General features: G+C 40.2%; 1 protein-coding gene across 2 annotated transcripts in view; it reads right to left on the bottom strand.

The window, feature by feature from the left end:
* cpeb4a (cytoplasmic polyadenylation element binding protein 4a) overlaps positions 1 to 13,705 on the bottom strand; it is a 39,643-nt gene extending 25,938 nt beyond the window's left edge. For both annotated transcript variants that reach the window (XM_062990076.1, XM_062990083.1), the window contains exons 1-2: positions 13,447 to 13,705; positions 7,531 to 8,632 (exon numbers count right to left, since the gene is read on the bottom strand). In XM_062990076.1, the coding sequence (XP_062846146.1) occupies positions 7,531 to 8,607 (1,077 nt within the window). In that variant the 5' untranslated portion in view covers positions 8,608 to 8,632; positions 13,447 to 13,705. The remainder of the gene's footprint in view (positions 1 to 7,530; positions 8,633 to 13,446) is intronic.
* Positions 13,706 to 22,006: the final 8,301 nt, after the last annotated feature.

Below are 22,006 nucleotides of genomic sequence, written 5' to 3'. Positions count from 1 at the left end.
AAAAAAAGTGGTATCGAGCCAGCCCTAATAAATATACAGTATAAATTTGGCATTTTTACACCAAACAGAATTTTGCCTCTAAGAAAAACAAATTGTCCAAGATTTAAAATGCAGACTGCAATCACAGCAGGATACGTTACAATCAGCCCTTTGAGGGCCACCATAATGCACGTGACCCTCGGTGAAAATGACAGACACGCCTGGTCTAAGCTAAATGCCATCCTGGTGATCTTTATGGCCCAGTCCATCTTGACCCTGATCACATTTTCCTTTTTTGCATAGCTTGCATGCTGAGAATCAGCTAGGTTACTGTAAAAATGACACCACACTACTGTTAAGTGGACCAGCATCCAGTTCCTAAAATAGCAACCAGGCTTGAAAGCTGCTTTAACACACTTGCCCAACCATAACACCCTCTTAGTCTAAACTGCCCTAGTTCTGGAACAACAGTGCAAGCATGAAAACTTCTTAGGGAAAGTGAAAAAGCTATGCATAATAAGATCTTGACACATTAAAAAGAAGAAAACAACACAGGAACTTGGCAACCAAATTAGATCCTAATATGGCAACTAACTTTGACCTTTGCTAAGAAGCCATGTCACTTTTACGTTTTAGCGGCAAAAGAACGCGGGGTAGAGTATACAGTAGCGTTAACAATGATAACTAGAAGTTAGTTCTCTAGCAATACAATACAAAAGCATCGTCTGTAAGTAGTACACATTTACACTGATCAGATAGATAGATAGATAGATAGATACAGTGCCTTGCAAAAGTATTCAGCCCCCTTGAACTTTTCAACCTTTTGCCACATTTCAGGCTTCAAACATAACGATATGAAATTGTAATTTTTTGTGAAGAATCAACAACAAGTGGGACACAATCGTGAAGTGGAACGAAATTTATTGGATATTTTAAACTTTTTTTAGAAATAAAAAACTGAAAAGTGGGGCGTGCAATATTATTCAGCCCCCTTGCGTTAATACTTTGTAGCGCCACCTTTTGCTGCGATTACAGCTGCAAGTCGCTTGGGGTATGTCTCTATCAGTTTTGCACATCGAGAGACAGAAATTTTTGCCCATTCTTCCTTGCAAAACAGCTCGAGCTCAGTGAGGTTGGATGGAGAGCGTTTGTGAACAGCAGTTTTCAGCTCTTTCCACAGATTCTCGATGGGATTCAGGTCTGGACTTTGACTTGGCCATTCTAACACCTGGATACGTTTATTTGTGAACCATTCCATTGTAGATTTTGCTTTATGTTTTGGATCATTGTCTTGTTGGAAGATAAATCTCCGTCCCAGTCTCAGGTCTTTTGCAGACTGCAACAGGTTTTCTTCCAGAATGGTCCTGTATTTGGCTCCATCCATCTTCCCATCAATTTTAACCATCTTCCCTGTCCCTGCTGAAGAAAAGCAGGCCCAAACCATGATGCTGCCACCACCATGTTTGACAGTGGGGATGGTGTGTTCAGGGTGATGAGCTGTGTTGCTTTTACGCCAAACATAACGTTTTGCATTGTGGCCAAAAAGTTCGATTTTGGTTTCGTCTGACCAGAGCACCTTCTTCCACATGTTTGGTGTGTCTCCCAGGTGACTTTTTATAGATATCTTTGAGAAATGGCTTTCTTCTTGCCACTCTTCCATAAAGGCCAGATTTGTGCAGTGTACGACTGATTGTGTCCTATGGACAGAGTCTCCCACCTCAGCTGTAGATCTCTGCAGTTCATTCAGAGTGATCATGGGCCTCTTGGCTGCATCCCTGATCAGTCTTCTCCTTGTTTGAGCTGAAAGTTTAGAGGGACGGCCGGGTCTTGGTAGATTTGCAGTGGTCTGATACTCCTTCCATTTCAATATGATCGCTTGCACAGTGCTCCTTGAGATGTTTAAGGCTTGGGAAATCTTTTTGTATCCAAATCCGGCTTTAAACTTCTCCACAACAGTATCTCGGACCTGCCTGGTGTGTTTCTTGGTCTTCATGATGCTCTCTGCGCTTTAAACAGAACTCTGAGACTATCACAGAGCAGGTGCATTTATACGGAGACTTGATTACACACAGGTGGATTCTATTTATCACCATCAGTCATTTAGGTCAACATTGGATCATTCAGAGATCCTCACTGAACTTCTGGAGTGAGTTTGCTGCACTGAAAGTAAAGGGGCTGAATAATATTGCACGCCCCACTTTTTAGTTTTTTATTTCTAAAAAAAGTTTAAAATATCCAATAAATTTCGTTCTACTTCACGATTGTGTCCCACTTGTTGTTGATTCTTCACAAAAAATTACAATTTCATATCGTTATGTTTGAAGCCTGAAATGTGGCAAAAGGTTGAAAAGTTCAAGGGGGCTGAATACTTTTGCAAGGCACTGTAGATAGATAGATAGATAGATAGTTTATTTATCCCGAAGGAAATTATTGGTCTCCAGTAGTTTAACAAAAGAGAAAGAAGAGTTTATTCTTATAAACAATATATACAGATATGTAGGAATAAATATAGAGATAAAAATGTTGTTATAGTTATAAATATCTACAATGTATCATTTATGTATATATATATATATATATATATATATATATATATATATATATATATACAGTGTATCACAAAAGTGAATACACCCCTCACATTTCTGCAAATATTTTATTATATCTTTTCATGGGACAACACTATAGAAATAAAACTTGGATATAACTTAGAGTAGTCAGTGTACAACTTGTATAGCAGTGTAGATTTACTGTCTTCTGAAAATAACTCAACACACAGCCATTAATGTCTAAATGGCTGGCAACATAAGTGAGTACACCCCACAGTGAACATGTCCAAATTGTGCCCAAAGTGTCAATATTTTGTGTGACCACCATTATTATCCAGCATGCCTTAACCCTCCTGGGCATGGAATTCACCAGAGCTGCACAGGTTGCTACTGGAATCCTCTTCCACTCCTCCATGATGACATCACGGAGCTGGTGGATGTTAGACACCTTGAACTTCTCCACCTTCCACTTGAGGATGCGCCACATGTGCTCAATTGGGTTTAGTCCATCACCTTTACCTTCAGCTTCCTCAGCAAGGCAGTTGTCATCTTGGAGGTTGTGTTTGGGGTCGTTATCCTGTTGGAAAACTGCCATGAGGCCCAGTTTTCGAAGGGAGGGGATCATGCTCTGTTTCAGAATGTCACAGTACATGTTGGAATTCATGTTTCCCTCAATGAACCGCAGCTCCCCAGTGCCAGCAACACTCATGCAGCCCAAGACCATGATGCTACCACCACCATGCTTGACTGTAGGCAAGATACAGTTGTCCTGGTACTTCTCACCAGGGCGCCGCCACACATGCTGGACACCATCTGAGCCAAACAAGTTTATCTTGGTCTCGTCAGACCACAGGGCATTCCAGTAATCCATGTTCTTGGACTGCTTGTCTTCAGCAAACTGTTTGCGGGCTTTCTTGTGCGTCAGCTTCCTTCTGGGATGACGACCATGCAGACCGAGTTGATGCAGTGTGCGGCGTATGGTCTGAGCACTGACAGGCTGACCTCCCACGTCTTCAACCTCTGCAGCAATGCTGGCAGCACTCATGTGTCTATTTTTTAAAGCCAACCTCTGGATATGACGCCGAACACGTGGACTCAACTTCTTTGGTCGACCCTGGCGAAGCCTGTTCCGAGTGGAACCTGTCCTGGAAAACCGCTGTATGACCTTGGCCACCATGCTGTAGCTCAGTTTCAGGGTGTTAGCAATCTTCTTATAGCCCAGGCCATCTTTGTGGAGAGCAACAATTCTATTTCTCACATCCTCAGAGAGTTCTTTGCCATGAGGTGCCATGTTGAATATCCAGTGGCCAGTATGAGAGAACTGTACCCAAAACACCAAATTTAACAGCCCTGCTCCCCATTTACACCTGGGACCTTGACACATGACACCAGGGAGGGACAACGACACATTTGGGCACAATTTGGACATGTTCACTGTGGGGTGTACTCACTTATGTTGCCAGCTATTTAGACATTAATGGCTGTGTGTTGAGTTATTTTCAGAAGACAGTAAATCTACACTGCTATACAAGTTGTACACTGACTACTCTAAGTTATATCCAAGTTTCATGTCTATAGTGTTGTCCCATGAAAAGATATAATGAAATATTTGCAGAAATGTGAGGGGTGTACTCACTTTTGTGATACACTGTATATATATATATATATATATATACAGGGGTTGGACAAAATAACTGAAACACCTGTCATTTTAGTGTGGGAGGTTTCATGGCTAAATTGGACCAGTCTGGTGACCAATCTTCATTAATTGCACATTGCACCAGTAAGAGCAGAGTGTGAAGGTTCAATTAGCAGGGTAAGAGCACAGTTTTGCTCAAAATATTGCAATGCACACAACATTATGGGTGACATACCAGAGTTCAAAAGAGGACAAATTGTTGGTGCACGTCTTGCTGGCGCATCTGTGACCAAGACAGCAAGTCTTTGTGATGTATCAAGAGCCACGGTATCCAGGGTAATGTCAGCATACCACCAAGAAGGACAAACCACATCCAACAGGATTAACTGTGGACGCAAGAGGAAGCTGTCTGAAAGGGATGTTCGGGTGCTAACCCGGATTGTATCCAAAAAACATAAAACCACGGCTGCCCAAATCACGGCAGAATTAAATGTGCACCTCAACTCTCCTGTTTCCACCAGAACTGTCCGTCGGGAGCTCCACAGGGTCGATATACACGGCCGGGCTGCTATAGCCAAACCTTTGGTCACTCGTGCCAATGCCAAACGTCGGTTTCAATGGTGCAAGGAGCGCAAATCTTGGGCTGTGGACAATGTGAAACATGTATTGTTCTCTGATGAGTCCACCTTTACTGTTTTCCCCACATCCGGGAGAGTTACGGTGTGGAGAAGCCCCAAAGAAGCGTACCACCCAGACTGTTGCATGCCCAGAGTGAAGCATGGGGGTGGATCAGTGATGGTTTGGGCTGCCATATCATGGCATTCCCTTGGCCCAATACTTGTGCTAGATGGGCGCGTCACTGCCAAGGACTACCGAACCATTCTGGAGGACCATGTGCATCCAATGGCGGTGCCGTGTATCAGGATGACAATGCACCAATACACACAGCAAGACTGGTAAAAGATTGGTTTGATGAACATGAAAGTGAAGTTGAACATCTCCCATGGCCTGCACAGTCACCAGATCTAAATATTATTGAGCCACTTTGGGGTGTTTTGGAGAAGCGAGTCAGGAAACGTTTTCCTCCACCAGCATCACGTAGTGACCTGGCCACTATCCTGCAAGAAGAATGGCTTAAAATCCCTCTGACCACTGTGCAGGACTTGTATATGTCATTTCCAAGACGAATTGACGCTGTATTGGCCGCAAAAGGAGGCCCTACACCATACTAATACATTATTGTGGTCTAAAACCAGGTGTTTCAGTTATTTTGTCCAACCCCTGTGTATATATATATATATATATATACAGTGTATCACAAAAGTGAGTACACCCCTCACATTTCTGCAAATATTTTATTATATCTTTTCATGGGACAACACTATAGAAATAAAACTTGGATATAACTTAGAGTAGTCAGTGTACAACTTGTATAGCAGTGTAGATTTACTGTCTTCTGAAAATAACTCAACACACAGCCATTAATGTCTAAATGGCTGGCAACATAAGTGAGTACACCCCACAGTGAACATGTCCAAATTGTGCCCAGAGTATCAATATTTTGTGTGACCACCATTATTATCCAGCACTGCCTTAACCCTCCTGGGCATGGAATTCACCAGAGCTGCACAGGTTGCTACTGGAATCCTCTTCCACTCCTCCATGATGACATCACGGAGCTGGTGGATGTTAGACACCTTGAACTCCTCCACCTTCCACTTGAGGATGCGCCACAGGTGCTCAATTGGGTTTAGTCCATCACCTTTACCTTCAGCTTCCTCAGCAAGGCAGTTGTCATCTTGGAGGCTGTGTTTGGGGTCGTTATCCTGTTGGAAAACTGCCATGATGCCCAGTTTTCGAAGGGAGGGGCTCATGCTCTATTTCAGAATGTCACAGTACATGTTGGAATTCATGTTTCCCTCAATGAACCGCAGCTCCCCAGTGCCAGCAACACTCATGCAGCCCAAGACCATGATGCTACCACCACCATGCTTGACTGTAGGCAAGAAACAGTTGTCTTGGTACTTCTCACCAGGGCGCCGCCACACATGCTGGACACCATCTGAGCCAAACAAGTTTATCTTGGTCTCGTCAGACCACAGGGCATTCCAGTAATCCATGTTCTTGGACTGCTTGTTTTCAGCAAACTGTTTGCTGGCTTTCTTGTGCGTCAGCTTCCTTCTGGGATGACGACCATGCAGACCGAGTTGATGCAGTGTGCGGCGTATGGTCTGAGCACTGACAGGCTGACCTCCCATGTCTTCAACCTCTGCAGCAATGCTGGCAGCACTCATGTGTCTATTTTTTGAAGCCAACCTCTGGATATGACGCCGAACACGTGGACTCAACTTCTTTGGTCGACCCTGGCGAAGCCTGTTCCGAGTGGAACCCGTCCTGGAAACTCGCTGTATGACCTTGGCCACCATGCTGTAGCTCAGTTTCAGGGTGTTAGCAATCTTCTTATAGCCCAGGCCATCTTTGTGGAGAGCAACAATTCTATTTCTCACATCCTCAGAGAGTTCTTTGCCATGAGGTGCCATGTTGAATATCCAGTGGCCGGTATGAGAGAATTGTACCCAAAACACCAAATTTAACAGCCCTGCTCCCCATTTACACCTGGGACCTTGACACATGACACAATGGACGGACAACGACACATTTGGGCACAATTTGGACATGTTCACTGTGGGGTGTACTCACTTATGTTGCCAGCTATTTAGACATTAATGGCTGTGTGTTGAGTTATTTTCAGAAGACAGTAAATCTACACTGCTATACAAGTTGTACACTGACTACTCTAAGTTATATCCAAGTTTCATGTCTATAGTGTTGTCCCATGAAAAGATATAATGAAATATTTGCAGAAATGTGAGGGGTGTACTCACTTTTGTGATACACTGTATATATATATATATATATATATATATATATATATATATATATATACTGTATATATATATATGTATATAAAATAGAATATGAATAGAGATTGTGTCAATCATAACATTAAAACCACCTCCTTGGTTCTACACTCCCTGTCCCATTTATCAGCTCCACTTACCATATAGAAGTAGTTCTACAATTACTGACTGTAGTCCATCTGTTTCTCTGTTTCTTTGTTTCATCTGTTTCTCTGCATGCTTTGTTAGCCCCCTTTAATGGTCAGGACATATGTGTAAGTCCCCCATATGTGAAACAGTATGTGTAAATAAATTCATGGCTAAATGGGACACAATTGATAAGTGTAAATGCATACAAGATAAATAAAATACACAGATAAGTTTCAGCATTAGAGCCATACCAGATCTAAGCCTTCAAGCTGAACAAAAGGGGAAAGAAAAAAAGCAGATGCTGCAGGCTTACCTGAAAAGAACAGTAATTGTCATTGCGGTTTATGCTATCCTCCATCCAGGGTTTGAGGTTGAAGCCCGAACTGTTGCGTGAATACTTCTGTGATGGCGTCTGGCTGTTTGGGAAGGATTTCTTCAATGGCGAAATGGAGTTAATCGCATTCACACCACCATTCAGGCCTCGTCTGTACTCTCGACCCTGAGAACCACCCCAACCGCCATAACCTCCTCCTGGACTCCACGAGCTGGACGAAAGTGCAGAGGACTGGCTTTGATAGCCTCCCCAAGGTGAAGACAACTTATTTAGGTTATTTCCCAAATGAGACATCTGGCTGAATGCTGCATTGCGGTGGTTGAATGGAGGAGGGTGTGAGCTGGCCGGGGACCTGCGGTTATGTTGGTGTTGATTGTGATGGTGTTGGAAGTGTGGTGGAGGAAGATGGTGCTGGGTCAATGGTCCTATCTGGTGGGAAAAGCTTCCTCCGAAAGCAGAACTGGCATGATGCGAAAAATTCTGGAACAGCATGGGAGAGGCATTAGCAGTTGTAGGTGCTTGGCTAAAGAACCCAACTTCTTCCATCATGGCAGCGGGGTTGGCAGGAATAGCTGTAGACCAGCTACTAAAGCCAGGAAAGGAGGAGCTGCTGGACTGTGCTAAGGTCCCAATGCCGGGTGGGTCTTGATAGTCAAACCCTGATAGCACTGGAGATTCGATTCTCAGGGTCTCTTTTGTGTTGCCATTGTCCATGGCTCCCTTCTCCAGTGTACCTTCATCTGGCAGAGCATTTTCCAGTTCAGACATTATGATTTGGGTTTCTTGATGTGGCGAACAAAGCCGCTTTTCTTGTCCCTCTTGGTCATCTTGTTGAGTCTTGGCTTTGTCCGGCTCCAGGATCTCATCTTGTGCCTCTGGGAAAGTTGTTACAGCAGGGAAGAGCCAGGTAGACCCATCATTTCCACCGGCTGGATTATTATAGTTGATAAAAGGAGGTGGACTTGGAGGTTGCAGATGTGGATGAATTCTGACTGGGAATACAGCTTTGTTCGAGACGTTGTTTTTAACCAGGACTCCAAATTTATAGTCCCCCATTTAGGTGGACCGGTTTTTCAGTATCCTAAAGGAGAAAAAGAAGTGGTTTATCAGTTAGGTCAGATAAGAGTCATTGTCTGGACACAAATTTCTTCAAGCACTTAAAGTGGGCAAGGGCAAAGCTGTAAACCACTGCTGAATGTGCAAGACCTTCAAGCCCTCAGATGGCACTGCTTGAGAAATCGTAGGGCTACTGTGAAATATTGCTATATAAGTTCAGTAGTAGCACTTCAGAAAATCATTGTCAACTAAACGCAGTCCACTACTGCATCAAAACAAATGCAACCTAGCTCTGCCATCTGGCTGGGCTAAGCGACCACATGAACAACGATTGGCCTGATAGGGACTCCTCGTAATTGATGCACTACGACCTCTGCTGGCTGATTGATGTTGCGGGGAAAGAGTGCGGATCAGGGTGTGTCTCTCCGTACACAAGGCTGTGTTCAGCTTGTTTTCGAGACAAACAGACACTGGGTTCTATGTGCCAAGGATGAAAAGGACGAGCCAGACTGTTATCATTGAAAGGTGCAAAAGCCAACATCTGTCCAGTGCTTCAGTGGCCAGGTTTGTGTGACTTGAATATGTGTGAAAGTACAATTGAAGTTAAGGCATATATTGGAATTTTAAAAAGACACCTGCTGCTATCAAGGCAACATACAGTATTTTCCCAGAAAGTCCATGATTATATCAGCTAGACAATGCCAGGCTTAAGTCTGTACATGCTAAAACAGCTTGGCTTTGTAAGCACAGAGTGCATGTGCCTGACTGGCCTGCCTGCAGTCCAGATCTGTCTCCTATAGAAAACGTATGATGCAGCATGAAGAGAAGACTCAGACAATAGCCTCCTATCAAGCAAGAATGGACAAAAATTCCACTTGCAAACTGCAACATTTAGTGTTCCCAGTTCCCAAACCATTAAAAAGTCTCATTAATAGGAGAGAGATAATAAGAGATTAAACAGTGGTAAACATTGCTCTGTTCCAACTTTTTTGGAGTGTTGCAGGCATTTAATTTTAAATGTGTTTTTATTTACAAAATACAATGAGGCTGATCAGTGAAAACATTGGAATTACAAATCATAGTATCTTTCTTTTTATAGAAAAGTATAGTGGTAGTTTAGTGGTTGCTGATTCAAACCCCACATCTGCCAAGTTGCCACTGTTGGGCAAGGCCCTTAAACCTCAGTTGCTTAGACAGTATTCATGACTATTGTAAGTCGCTTTGGATAAATGCATCTGATAAACGCTGTAAGTGTACTGCGTTTTACCAAACGTCCCAACTTTTCTGGAACATGGGACTCACTCACTCACTCACCCCATTATGGTGCGGGGTGCTTGGAGCCTATCCCAGCTTTTCAATGGACGCAAGGCAAACAGTAACACCCTGGATGGGGCGCCAGTCCATCGCAGGGCAGACACACATACACACACACACATTCACCTCCAATTAACCTGGCTGCATGTTTTTTGGACTGTGGGAGGAAACCGGAGCTCCCGGAGGAAACCCATACAGATACAGGGAGAACATGCAAACTCCACACAGAAAGGACCTGGACCACCCTGCCTGGGGATCGAACCCAGGACCTTCTTGCTGTAAGGCGATAGTGCTACCCACCGGGCCACCCTACAATAAATACAGCATTGGGTAAATTGTTCTACACTAATACTGTTTACATTTAATGTTTACCCTGCAGTGACTTATCAAATTATCATGTATGTGTGATACATACTTATAAAATCAAGAATATGATATCTATATCTATCTGTAAAAACGTGGTATCTATTTCGGGCATATCCTAGGCTCTCTCCCAGGATTCTAGCATGAACAGTCTGACATGGAGCTTAAAGAACATTATAAACAACCATAAAATTTAACTAGTTAAACAATAGATGTTACTGTCTTTACTTTCTAGCTAAACATTAGTTACGTCGCTTGTGTTTGTTATGTCCATAAAAAAACTAATAGTTGTACTTGTGTCAAGTCAACAATATTTGTTTTAAAAGGAAAACCTTATTTTCTCAGTAAAGACAGAACTGTGTATCTACTGGCCAGAAAAATAAACCAAACACCCTAATGTGACAGTTAATGACCTGCAGGAACATTTTTCTGACACAGGAGTGGTGGTGCACTGTTATACTTCAACATAACCTAGAGTAAATATTAAAAAAAGGAACCTTACCTTCAACCTAATTACTTATTTACAATGCTGTGAAAAAGTATTTGCCCCTTACTCAATTTGTTCTATTTGCTAGAAGAATAACACGTATTCAAAACCTACATCGCCCATGTTAAAATGTAATTTGGATCTCCTTAATATTAACAGTAGTTTGATGATCTAAAACATAGTGTGACAAATATGCATAAGTTGACAAGATTTGGAGGGGGCAAATCATTTTTCAATGCACTGTATGTATGTAAATGAGCAGAGCTCCAATGTCCTAGTGGTCTATTATGATAGCCTACCACTGCTGAGATCCGAGTTCATATTTCAACGGGCGCTGTTGGCTGGCCAAGCATCTACACACCCATGATAGGCTAGGTTGATGGGGGTGAGGGCAGAAGCCCTGCAACGGATTGGTGTATTTCTGCCTTGCCCCCAGTGTTTCCCAGTGGAACATGACCTGCCACCACCCTGACTAGGATAAAGGGGTTGGTGAATATAAAATTAAATAAATGAGCATTTAATAAAAAGATTTTTTACAGGTTATGTGGCCACCAGTGTCACAGGAACATAACACTGGTTTGCATACAGGTATATTGGCTGGCCAAACATCTACACGCCTATGTTGATGGGGGTGGGGGTAAGGGCAAAAGCCCTGCAACGGATTGGCGCCCTGTCTTGGGTATTCCTGCCTTGCGCCAAGTGGAACATGAACTGCCACCACCCCGACCAGGATAAAGGGGTGGAAATGAAATTACATATATGGGCATTTCATAAAAAATTATTGTTCACAGGTTGTGTGGCCACCAGTGTCACAGGAAACATAACACTGGTTTGCATACAAGTATATCAGTAAATCAGTCAAAAAACTAATACTGAAATAAAGATAGCTTCTAGAACAGGACAATAATCCAAAAGCATATCTCAAGATATAAAACAACTACTTCAATAACCACAAGCTGAAGCTTTTGGAATAGCTCTAGAAGCCTTCTCATTACTAATTTAAAATAAGTACAAGCTAAAGTACAAGCTTAATATGTATATTTACCTAATAAAATCAACAAAATAAGCTATTTGGCCTTGAGTGCCCAAAATTTGCATACAAGTGTATGGATGTAACAGAAAATTTTGGCTATATGGCTTACCACTACTGAAGAACATATGCATCCAGATATTTCATTGTAAAAATTAATAAATATATGGCTCATGCTTTCAGCCTCACTTAACCATTGATTTTTTTGGTATTCCTGCCTTGCGTTAAGTGGAACATAAACTGCCACCACTCTGACCAGGATAAAGGGGTGGAACTGAAATTAAAATAAATAAATGAGCATTCAATAAAAAGAATTTCACAGGTTGTGTGGCCACCAGTATCACAGGTAACAACATCGGTAAATAGAAGAATGAATTCCAGTAAATATAACTGAATTCCGAAAACAAATATCAGTCAAAAAACTAATTCTGAAATAAAGATGGCTTCTAGAGCAGGACAATCCAAAACATATCTTAAAATATAAAAACAACTTAAATCAATGCAAGCTAAATCTTTCCAGTCAAGGACAATTTTTGTATCTCCAATTCACCTCACTTGCATGTCTTTGGACTGTGGGAGGAAACCGTAGCGCCTAGAAGAAACCTACACAGACACATGGAGAACATGCCAACTCCGCACAGAAAGTACCCGCCCGAAAGTAGGTACAAAGTAAATATTTGCAGAAAAAAATGGCAATTATTAAATGCTTGATGTAAAGATAGTGTTCACTTATATTTACCTAATACAATCAACAAAACATGCAATTTGGCCTTGAGTGTCACAGGAAACGTAACAATTGCAAATAGAAGAAGTAATTCTATTAAATATCTTTGAATTCCAAAAATAAATATCAGTCAAAAAACTAATACTGAAAAAAATACAGCTTCTAGAGAGACAATAATCCAAAACATATCTTAAGATATAAAACAACTACTTTATTAAACACAAGCTGAAGCTTTTGGAATGCCCCTAGAAGTTTTCTCATCATTCATTTAAAATAAGTACAAGCTTATTATGTATATTTTCCTGATAAACTCAACAAAATAAGCTATTTGGCCTTGAGTGCACAAAATTTGCATACAAGTGTATGGACGTAACAGAGGATTTTGGCTATATGGCTTACCATTACTGAAGAACATATGCATCCAGATATTTTACTGTAAACTTAATAAATTACTCTTTTGATGCTGTCCAGTTAATGACCCATGCTGTCAGATTAAATTAAATTAAACCATTCATCAGTTCACTATCAATAGTCATACAGTCATGAATATATCTGCAACATATGGCACAGGATCACCTCCATTTGAGCAGAAATCAAGGAGCTCTAATGCACTTACAATGCAGGCAACAAACAATGGTTTAAAAGGCACTTGCATGTAGAAACCTGATGAGCTTTCTGATTAAACCAGGACAAACCAGGATCTATGCATTGTAATGAATTAGAGAAAACTCTGACCTAAAGCATGGAGGAAGTTACCCGCAATTGAATCGACTGCGTCGTTATAGGCCAAATAGCAGAAACATTTAGATCATGATTAGTTAATGGATTAAATTCATGGTTTTAGCCATACATGCATGCGATGTTAAGCTCTGGGTGCGTCGTGATACACAAAAAATAGCAAAATAGCTCAAATCAACCTACCGTTCGTGTTTTTATCTTGGTTTTTTCGCCAGTGACCTCCTCAGTCTCGACCATTTAACTACAAGAAAAAAAGCTGATGACGTTTTTCGTGTGTGTGTGTGTGTGTGTGTTTAAGAGAGAGAGAGAAGCTGGTGGGGGGTAATTTCCCTTCTGCTCTCAGTCGTCGTGTCACACACCGACAAATTCTCTCTATCTAAACCAGATTCCAACCTAGTGCAGTACTAATGTACACGCTCCGGACCCTTTGCATCACCAACCACTCGTCACTCCAAGTGCACGGTTTAACTCATTAGTACTCCCCGAACCTCCCACACTTATGACCGTCCGTTATACTGATTTAACCACAATACGCTTATGTTATGGTATGTCATGTTATGGTTTATCTGGTGTTACTTCGCAATGTATGGTCTGTACACACTAACCTTATGTGTGACAGCCGGCCGTCCAGTACTACAGCACTTCCGGTTTAAGCCACGCCCGTTTCATCATGCGGCCATGGTGGTGAATTTTAATTGGGTAACTGCTCCTAAGACACGCCCATCTCACGTTTCTTTCAATAAAGATTTACAAACTAGCATGTGTGCTAACTAGCAAACAAACCGATACTTATAATGAATGAAAGTCATAAAACCAAATATTAAAATATATCTTTTTAAACCTGATCTCTTTATATACAGAATCCTTCCTAGACCTGTTTCCCTAAATATAACAACCAAATGTATTTATAATCACTACCAAATGTACAGTATGTTTAAATAGATACATTTATATGTTTATAAAAGCTGGGACAGCATGGAAAATGCAAATAATAAAAACACACACAGAGTTTCTTACATTTACTTTGACTTTTATTTCATTGCAGTCATGTTTTGTCTGGTCAACTTCATTTCATTTATTAATAAATATCCATTCCTGCATTTCTGGCCTGCAACACATTCCAAAAAAAGTTGGGACGGTAAAGCATTTACCACTTTGTAATGTTGCTATTCCTTTTCACCACACTTAAAAGACGTTTTGGCACCGAGGATATCAAGTGATTTAGTGTTTCAGCTTTTATTTTGTCTCATTCTTCCTGCAAACACGTCTTAAGATGTGAAACAGTCTCCACACATTCTCTATTGACGACAGGTCAGGACTGCAGGCGGGTCAGTCCAGTACCCGTACCCTCGTCTTCCACAGCCATGCCTTTGTAATGTGTGCAGCATGTGGTTTTGCTTTTTCCTGGAACAGATGACATCTTGAAGGCATGTTGCTCTAAGATCTCAATGTACTTTTCTGCATTAATGCTGCCATCACAGAAGTGTAAATTACCTTTGCCAAGAGCACTGACACAGCCCCATTCCATGACAGACCCTGGCTTTTGGACTTGTTGCTGATAACAGTCTGGATGGTCCTTTTCGTCTTTGGTCCGAAGCACACAACGTCCATTTTTTCCAGAAAAGACCTGAAATGCTGATTCATCTGACCACAATACACGTTTTACTGTGTGATGGTCCATCCTAGATGCTTCCGAGCCCAGAGAAGTCGACGCTGCTTCTGGACATGGTTAACATAAGGCTTCTTTTTTGCACAGTAAAGTTTTAAGTGGCATTTGTGCATGTAACTCCATATTGTAGTGCCTGACAAAGGTTTGCCAAAGTAATCCCTTGTTCATGTGGTTTGTCTGCTATTGTTGAGTGACGGTTCCTGATGCAGTGCCGTCTGAGGGAAGTGGCAATCTTGACCATCTGACTGGCACCATGGATTCACAGAAATACCAAGGCATTTAGAAGAGAAATGTTACCTAGATAATTGGATTTTTTAGCAAGAAAATGATCCCAAGCATACTTCCAGATCAACCAAATTTTGGTTAAACAATCAGTCCAGTTGCAGCACAAATGCCATTTAACCACAATGAGCTAAAAGCTTTTGCATGAGAAGAGAGGGAGTGTATTCCAAAAGAGATGTGTCAGAAACATGTAAGCACTCTCTAAAAGTCAAAATAATGTTTCACCAAGTACTGAGGCTGAGGGTTCAGTAATAGTGCACATAGACATTTGTCAAGAGAACTAGATGTTTTTTTTTTTAATGTAACATTGTCAACCTGTGTTATTAAAATGTACTGTATGTATTAATAAATATTATTGTATATTTTATAACATTCTACAGTATACACATCACCCTATTACTTTTTAAGGTGAAGGGGCTGATTAGACTGTCGAAGTCAACTTGTTTGTGACGTCACGTGTTTAGCGAATTTTGGTTCGTAATCCGAAATTTGTACGTTAAGTTGAAAAAGATCATTCGTAACCCAAAATGTTCGTATGGTAAACCGTTCATAACTCAAGGGTCTACTGTATTTCCAATTGCAAATGTATCTGGGCAAGTCAACAGCTATGGTCAATAATAATCACAAATAAGTAATTAGGAGACATAGTACAAAGTTAAATGACACTTCAAAGCTTTCTACATTTTAGGGGTGGGTCTTTTTGACTGGTGTAGCCAATAAAACATAAGAGAAAGATGTATTCTTAGAATACAGTGGTGCAGTCATGTCTGGACATGCAAAACCTTGTTCAGGCACGCCCAGACAGGTTCAAGACTGTAGATCTCTTCCATGATAATGCAGCCTTATGCCCCTTTTCCATTGCATGGTAACCTAGGGCAGGTTGTTAAGTCCATGATCCAACATTAAGTGGTTGTTTCCATTGCTGCGTGACCTGTATTGTACCTAATTACTATGGCTGCATTTGGTTACCTTCTTGACCAGGGGCTAAGCATTCACTTGGACTATGATTGATCAAACAGAATCACCAGTGGAGTGAGATAATAAAAGCACTATAATTAAAATCAAACTGCAATATATTTCATTAAAACATTGTGAAAAACAAACAAAAGAAACAGGGCTACAGAAAAACAACCACCACAACAACAGCAAATCGTCCTGTTATTGCTACTGTTATTGTATTAATTACTGGTGGCAGGGGAGAGTGTCATTAGAGGTGAAGAGGAGGGAGTGAGGGTGGAATAGTGATGGGTCGTTCGCACAACAGATGATACAAACTTTATTTATTTGCAAATATTTAAAACTATTTTTGTTAAACTACAGTCGACCCTTGAGTTAAGAGCGGTTTACCATACAAACATTTCTGGTTACAAACGATCTTTTTCAACTTAACGTACGAACAAATTTCGGATTACGAACCTTTTTTTTCTTATCATTTAAGTGTTGTTTGAATTAGGCCTACATTTAAGGCAAGGTAGCAAAATGTGCATTATTGTTGATCATTGATATTATTATCGGGGTATCCAAGTGCGCCTCCCACTGCCTGAAACAAAAAGAACGAAGAGCCATTTTTTTTGAACGGCTCTTTAAAAGGAACAGAGCTAAAAGATCCGGCTCCCTTCAAAGAGCCATAATTCCCATCACTAGGGTGGAACCAAGGATCAGATGGTGGAGGTTAAAGGAGGACGAGAGTGGTGTGAAATTCAGGGAATTGGTGAGACTGGGTGGTGGTGAAGGAGTGCTAGACAAGTGGGCAACAACAGCAAAACTGGTAAAGGAATAGGCTATGATAGTACTTGCTGTGACATCACAAAAAGTGAGACGTGGTGGTGGAATGAGGAAGTGCAGGAAAGTTATAGAGGGAAAAGTTTGACAAAAAAGAAGCAGAATCTCCTGAGAGACAAAAAAGTAGACAGTATTAAAAGATGTTGCATAAGGCAAAGAGAGAAGTGGCAACGGCATTGGCAACGGCATATGGCAAGCTGTGTGAGAGGTTGGACTCTAGGGAAGGTGAAATGGAATGTGCTGTCAAATTAGGAGTGTGTATTGAGAAGGTTGAACAAGAACTTTGTGGAGCTAATGAATAAAGAAAATGAGAAAGAAGAGGTTATGAATGTGGTGAGGGGGGACATTCAGGTTGTTGATGTTGACAGAGGAGGATGTTCAGGACAGGTCAGGATGGAGTCAAATGAGATGCTGTGTGGAGACTTCTGGTTTGACGCCACATGGAGCGTGCGCTTGTGTTTCCCCCTGAACTAAGTCATCTTTTTTTTTTTTTTTTAAGGCACATTTAGGTCTTTATTTTATTTGAATATATGTTAACTTTTAGTTATTTATTTTGGATCGGTTTTTTGTTGTTACGATGCCTCCAAAAACACCGGGGCCCAGTGCAAGAGGAGCTGCGCATTGCACTGGAGGAGTTTAGATCTAGTATTCGGTCGGAGTTCCAGGCTTTGAAGGCAGACATTTTCGAGATAACGCTGCTTTGAGATCAGAGTTCACTGATCTCAAGAAGACTGTTTCAAATGAGGAACAGTCTCTCGCCTGATTTTCAGATGATGTCATGGGTCTACAAGCTAAGGTCAATTATTCAATCGCAGAGCTCAGTAAACTAGACGCTAAGTGCGATAAATTGGAATCCAGGTCTCGCCGGCAGAACATCAGGATTATTGGTGTCCCAGAATCACAGTCGACATCCAACTCATACATTTCTCAGCTTCTTAGAGATGCTGTGGTGACCCCTAACAGGAGCAGCCGAAAGAAGAAAAAGAAAATGAACTGCACAAAGTTTAATACCAAAAGAGAACTTTGTACACTACCAAAGTAAGTTAATGTTTGTACATGTATGATTCTATTTCTATTTCAAGAGAGTCAACAAATAAAAAAAATCTTGTTTTTATTGCACCAACTTTTCTAGAAATGAGGTTTGTATATATTTTAAGCAAACGAACAATAAACCTATTAAAGAACTAACATTTGTAAAACATTTTTCAGACAAATAAATGTTTACCAGTCATTAAGTCACAAAACAGTTGCAAAAATTAACTGAATAAAGTAAAGTACATGTCCCTTACAAGTACAGTGGTACCTTAAAACTTGACGTCAATTGGTTCTGGGAGTGGCGTTGAGTTTCAAGGTATTTTTCCCCATAAGGATGTATGGGAAACCTGTTAATGTGTTCCATGGTCCCGTATATTTTAGGCTTATGTAAAATAGTGAGTTGATTTTGACACTTATACACTGAATATCTAATATATCTAATATATACTGAAAATCTAATATAAAAAGCACTGAAATACAATTAAAAACAGTTAAAAAATCATAAAAAAAATACAATAAAACCTTCACTTTACTTTTACTTCTTTATTGTTTCCTTGTTGTTCTTAGGCGTGGAGATGCTAGATCTTGGAATACTGTACAGTGGTACCTTGTAACTCAACACCCCCTAAACTCAAAATCTTTGAAACTCGACCCCATTTGTCAAGAAATTTGTACCCTTAAACATTTACATTTACAGCAGACGCTTTTATCCAAAGCAACTTACACAATGAGCTGAACACAATGAGCAATTGAGGGTTAAGGGCCTTGCTGAGGGACCCAACAGTGGCAACTTGGTGGTGGCGGGGCTTGAACCGGCAACCTTCTGTTTTTTTACTAGTCCAGTACCTTAACCACTGAGCTATCACTGGCTTAAACTTAACGTGTTCAGCTTTTTTAATAAATGGATTGTTACTGGAGCGTTGCAGTAAGACGTCATTAAAGTGTACTTATGAGATGAATCTGCATTTGTGTGGAACAACTGACAAATCCACTCTGAAAGCGTCCACATGTATCTTTTAAACTTGTTATAGCTCGGGGTTCTGAAGAATTGTGAGAATCAGCTTTCAGAGAGTCTAAAACACTTATCATTAAAAAAAAAAAGCTTAACAACACTTAATGTATTAAAAGAACAACATAGAAACACTAAACCTCTCTTAATTTTTACGGCTCATAAGTTCTCTCCACTAATAAAATTTGCTTGTTGTTTTAGTACAATAAGTCACGTTAAGCTTTGTGCACCGCCACAGTAAAGGTAAAGAGCAGGTTTTATTGTATTTTTATATTGATTTTTAACTGTTTTTCAATTGTATTTCAGTGTTTTAATATTATATTTGTCTTATTTTCAGTGTATTAGTATTAGTGTCAAAAACAACCCCATTATTTTACATAAGCCTAAAATATATGTAGTTTTACAGGGCCATGGAACACATTAACCGAATTCCCATACATCCTTATGGGAAAAAATACCCTGAAACTTAATGCCTTTTAAACTCAACACCACTTCCAGAACCAATTGACGTTGAGGTACCACAGTATTCCATTCAGTAAACAAGCAAGGAATTTTATTGGTGGAGAGAACTTATGAGCAGTAATAATTAAGAGAGATTTAGAGTTTCTGTGTAGTTCTTTTAATACATTAAGTCACGTTAAGCTTTTTTTTAACAATAAGTGTTTTAGACTCTCAAGAAAAAAAGCTGATTCTCAGAACCCCGAGCTATAACACAAGTTTGAAAGTGAAACAGGAGAAATACAGATAAACACAGATACATGTGGAGCTTTCAGAGTGGATTTGACTGTTATTCCACACAAATGCAGATTTGTCTCATATTGCACTTTGATGACGTTTTATCGCACCGCTCAAGCCGAGCGCTGAACAAAGTGCACTCTAAAAGTGCACTCTAAAAAATGTGTCATTTTTTCTACACAACTACTGTGTCCTGTGGTCTGTAACATGTTTTGTGCCATTTCTGGCCACTTCTTACACAGACACGTGTAAAGTAACTCCAATAGTTAGTCTACACATTTATGTGTAGAACTGTGAGAAAATACACTGTGTAAAAATATATATTTATTCAATTTTACTTAAATTTGTTGGATAAAATAATGGCATTTCTGACTAGAAACATAGATTATTTCCCATGAAAGATTAAAAATAAATTAATAAATTAAAAATATGCGTTAACCAATCACATTTCTCCTATCGAGTATATCTGTGTTTCACGGTTGATTTCCTCCTTTAGGACCATGCAAGGAAAGGAGCAGGACTTATCCTTATTGGTAAGTTGCAAAAGCAGTGGGGTTTCAAAATAGTCTAGTATCGAGTATGTTTTATTAATGTTTATTTAGTTCATGTTTATCAGTGTTTTGTTGTGTGTTTTATGAAGTCAAGCAAAGCTATAAAAAGTAGGTTTTAACCCTGTGACCTTTTTTAACTTACAATAGTCTCACAAATGACTTAGTTAAGTAAAAAAGGAAGCACGAATTACATTAATATAAACCTAAGTTTGCTTTTCTGTTACTATTCAGTAATAAATGTTCTGTTAAACCTGACTAGTCTTTCTTTTTATTGGTATGATTTATCGTTAGCTAACTGGCTAACCGTAAATTGGACTTTTAGTTTGGTCAAAATGGCGCCACTGGATAATGACTGGGTAAGGTTACCATAGCAACCCTCTGTGTTTTCAGTGTTCTCAAGGTAACTTACTTAACTGACCTATTGGAACTATGTGATTACAGTGATTGAGTAACATTATTTAAGTTAAATCTCATTATGAGAAGCTTAGTTTAGCTCAGTTAGGCCAGTGATAGCTCAGTGGTTAAGGTACTGGACTAGTAAACAGAAGGTTGCCGGTTCAAGCCCCGCCACCACCAAGTTGCCACTGTTGGGTCCCTGAGCAAGGCCCTTAACCCTCAATTGCTCATTGTGTACAGTAAGCCGCTTTGAATAAAAGCGTCCGCTAAATGCTGAAAATGAAAGTTCGTTTTACCGAATCGGTTCTTTTAAATCATCCGTTTAAACGAATCGAAAAACTGAATCGATTGATTCATTAGTGGTCCTAATGCAGTTGGTTCCGAAGTGCAGAATCGGTTCGGAAGAATCGGTTCTTTAAATCGAATCGTTAGCAACATTGCTTATTGTTATTAGCATTAAAGTACTGTAGTAGTGGTGGATATATTTAGGGTAAAGCACAACTCTTCCAAAATTCATCATCCGATTTACTTTATTCTGGTAAAGTAAACATTTTAGCTTGTATGCTGTAACTAGTTTTCAGGTGACTTGTTTAATAATTTGTTAAACAGCCTATGTGAATAATTAGAGACATCTGATGACAAATTTGGAGGAATATTAGTTGTTAGCTGATTACTCATTTGGTTGGTTGACTAATCAGAATGTTATACAAAATATTAAATGTTGTAAATGTCTCAGTTAATATTTTGTATTGTGATTACACAGTACCTTGTAATGATATTTTTTGTCTTTCTTTTAGGACAGAGGAACAGACGTTTTACGAGTTTTTGCAACCATCTTTAAGAATGGAAAAGAAAGTTCAAGGAAGATATACAGTGTATCACAAAAGTGAGTACACCCCTCACATTTCTGCAAATATTTTATTATATCTTTTCATGGGACAACACTATAGAAATAAAACTTGGATATAACTAAGAGTAGTCAGTGTACAACTTGTATAGCAGTGTAGATTTACTGTCTTCTGAAAATAACTCAACACACAGCCATTAATGTCTAAATAGCTGGCAACATAAGTGAGTACACCCCACAGTGAACATGTCCAAATTGTGCCCAAAGTCTCAATATTTTGTGTGACCACCATTATTATCCAGCACTGCCTTAACCCTCCTGGGCATGGAATTCACCAGAGCTGCACTGGTTGCTACTGGAATCCTCTTCCACTCCTCCATGATGACATCACGGAGCTGGTGGATGTTAGACACCTTGAACTCCTCCACCTTCCACTT

The sequence above is a fragment of the Trichomycterus rosablanca genome, chromosome 1 (assembly GCF_030014385.1).
Source record: "Trichomycterus rosablanca isolate fTriRos1 chromosome 1, fTriRos1.hap1, whole genome shotgun sequence".
NCBI lineage: Eukaryota > Metazoa > Chordata > Actinopteri > Siluriformes > Trichomycteridae > Trichomycterus > Trichomycterus rosablanca.
Note: the sequence above shows the minus strand (reverse complement) of the source record. Positions and strands in the feature narration are given on the sequence as shown.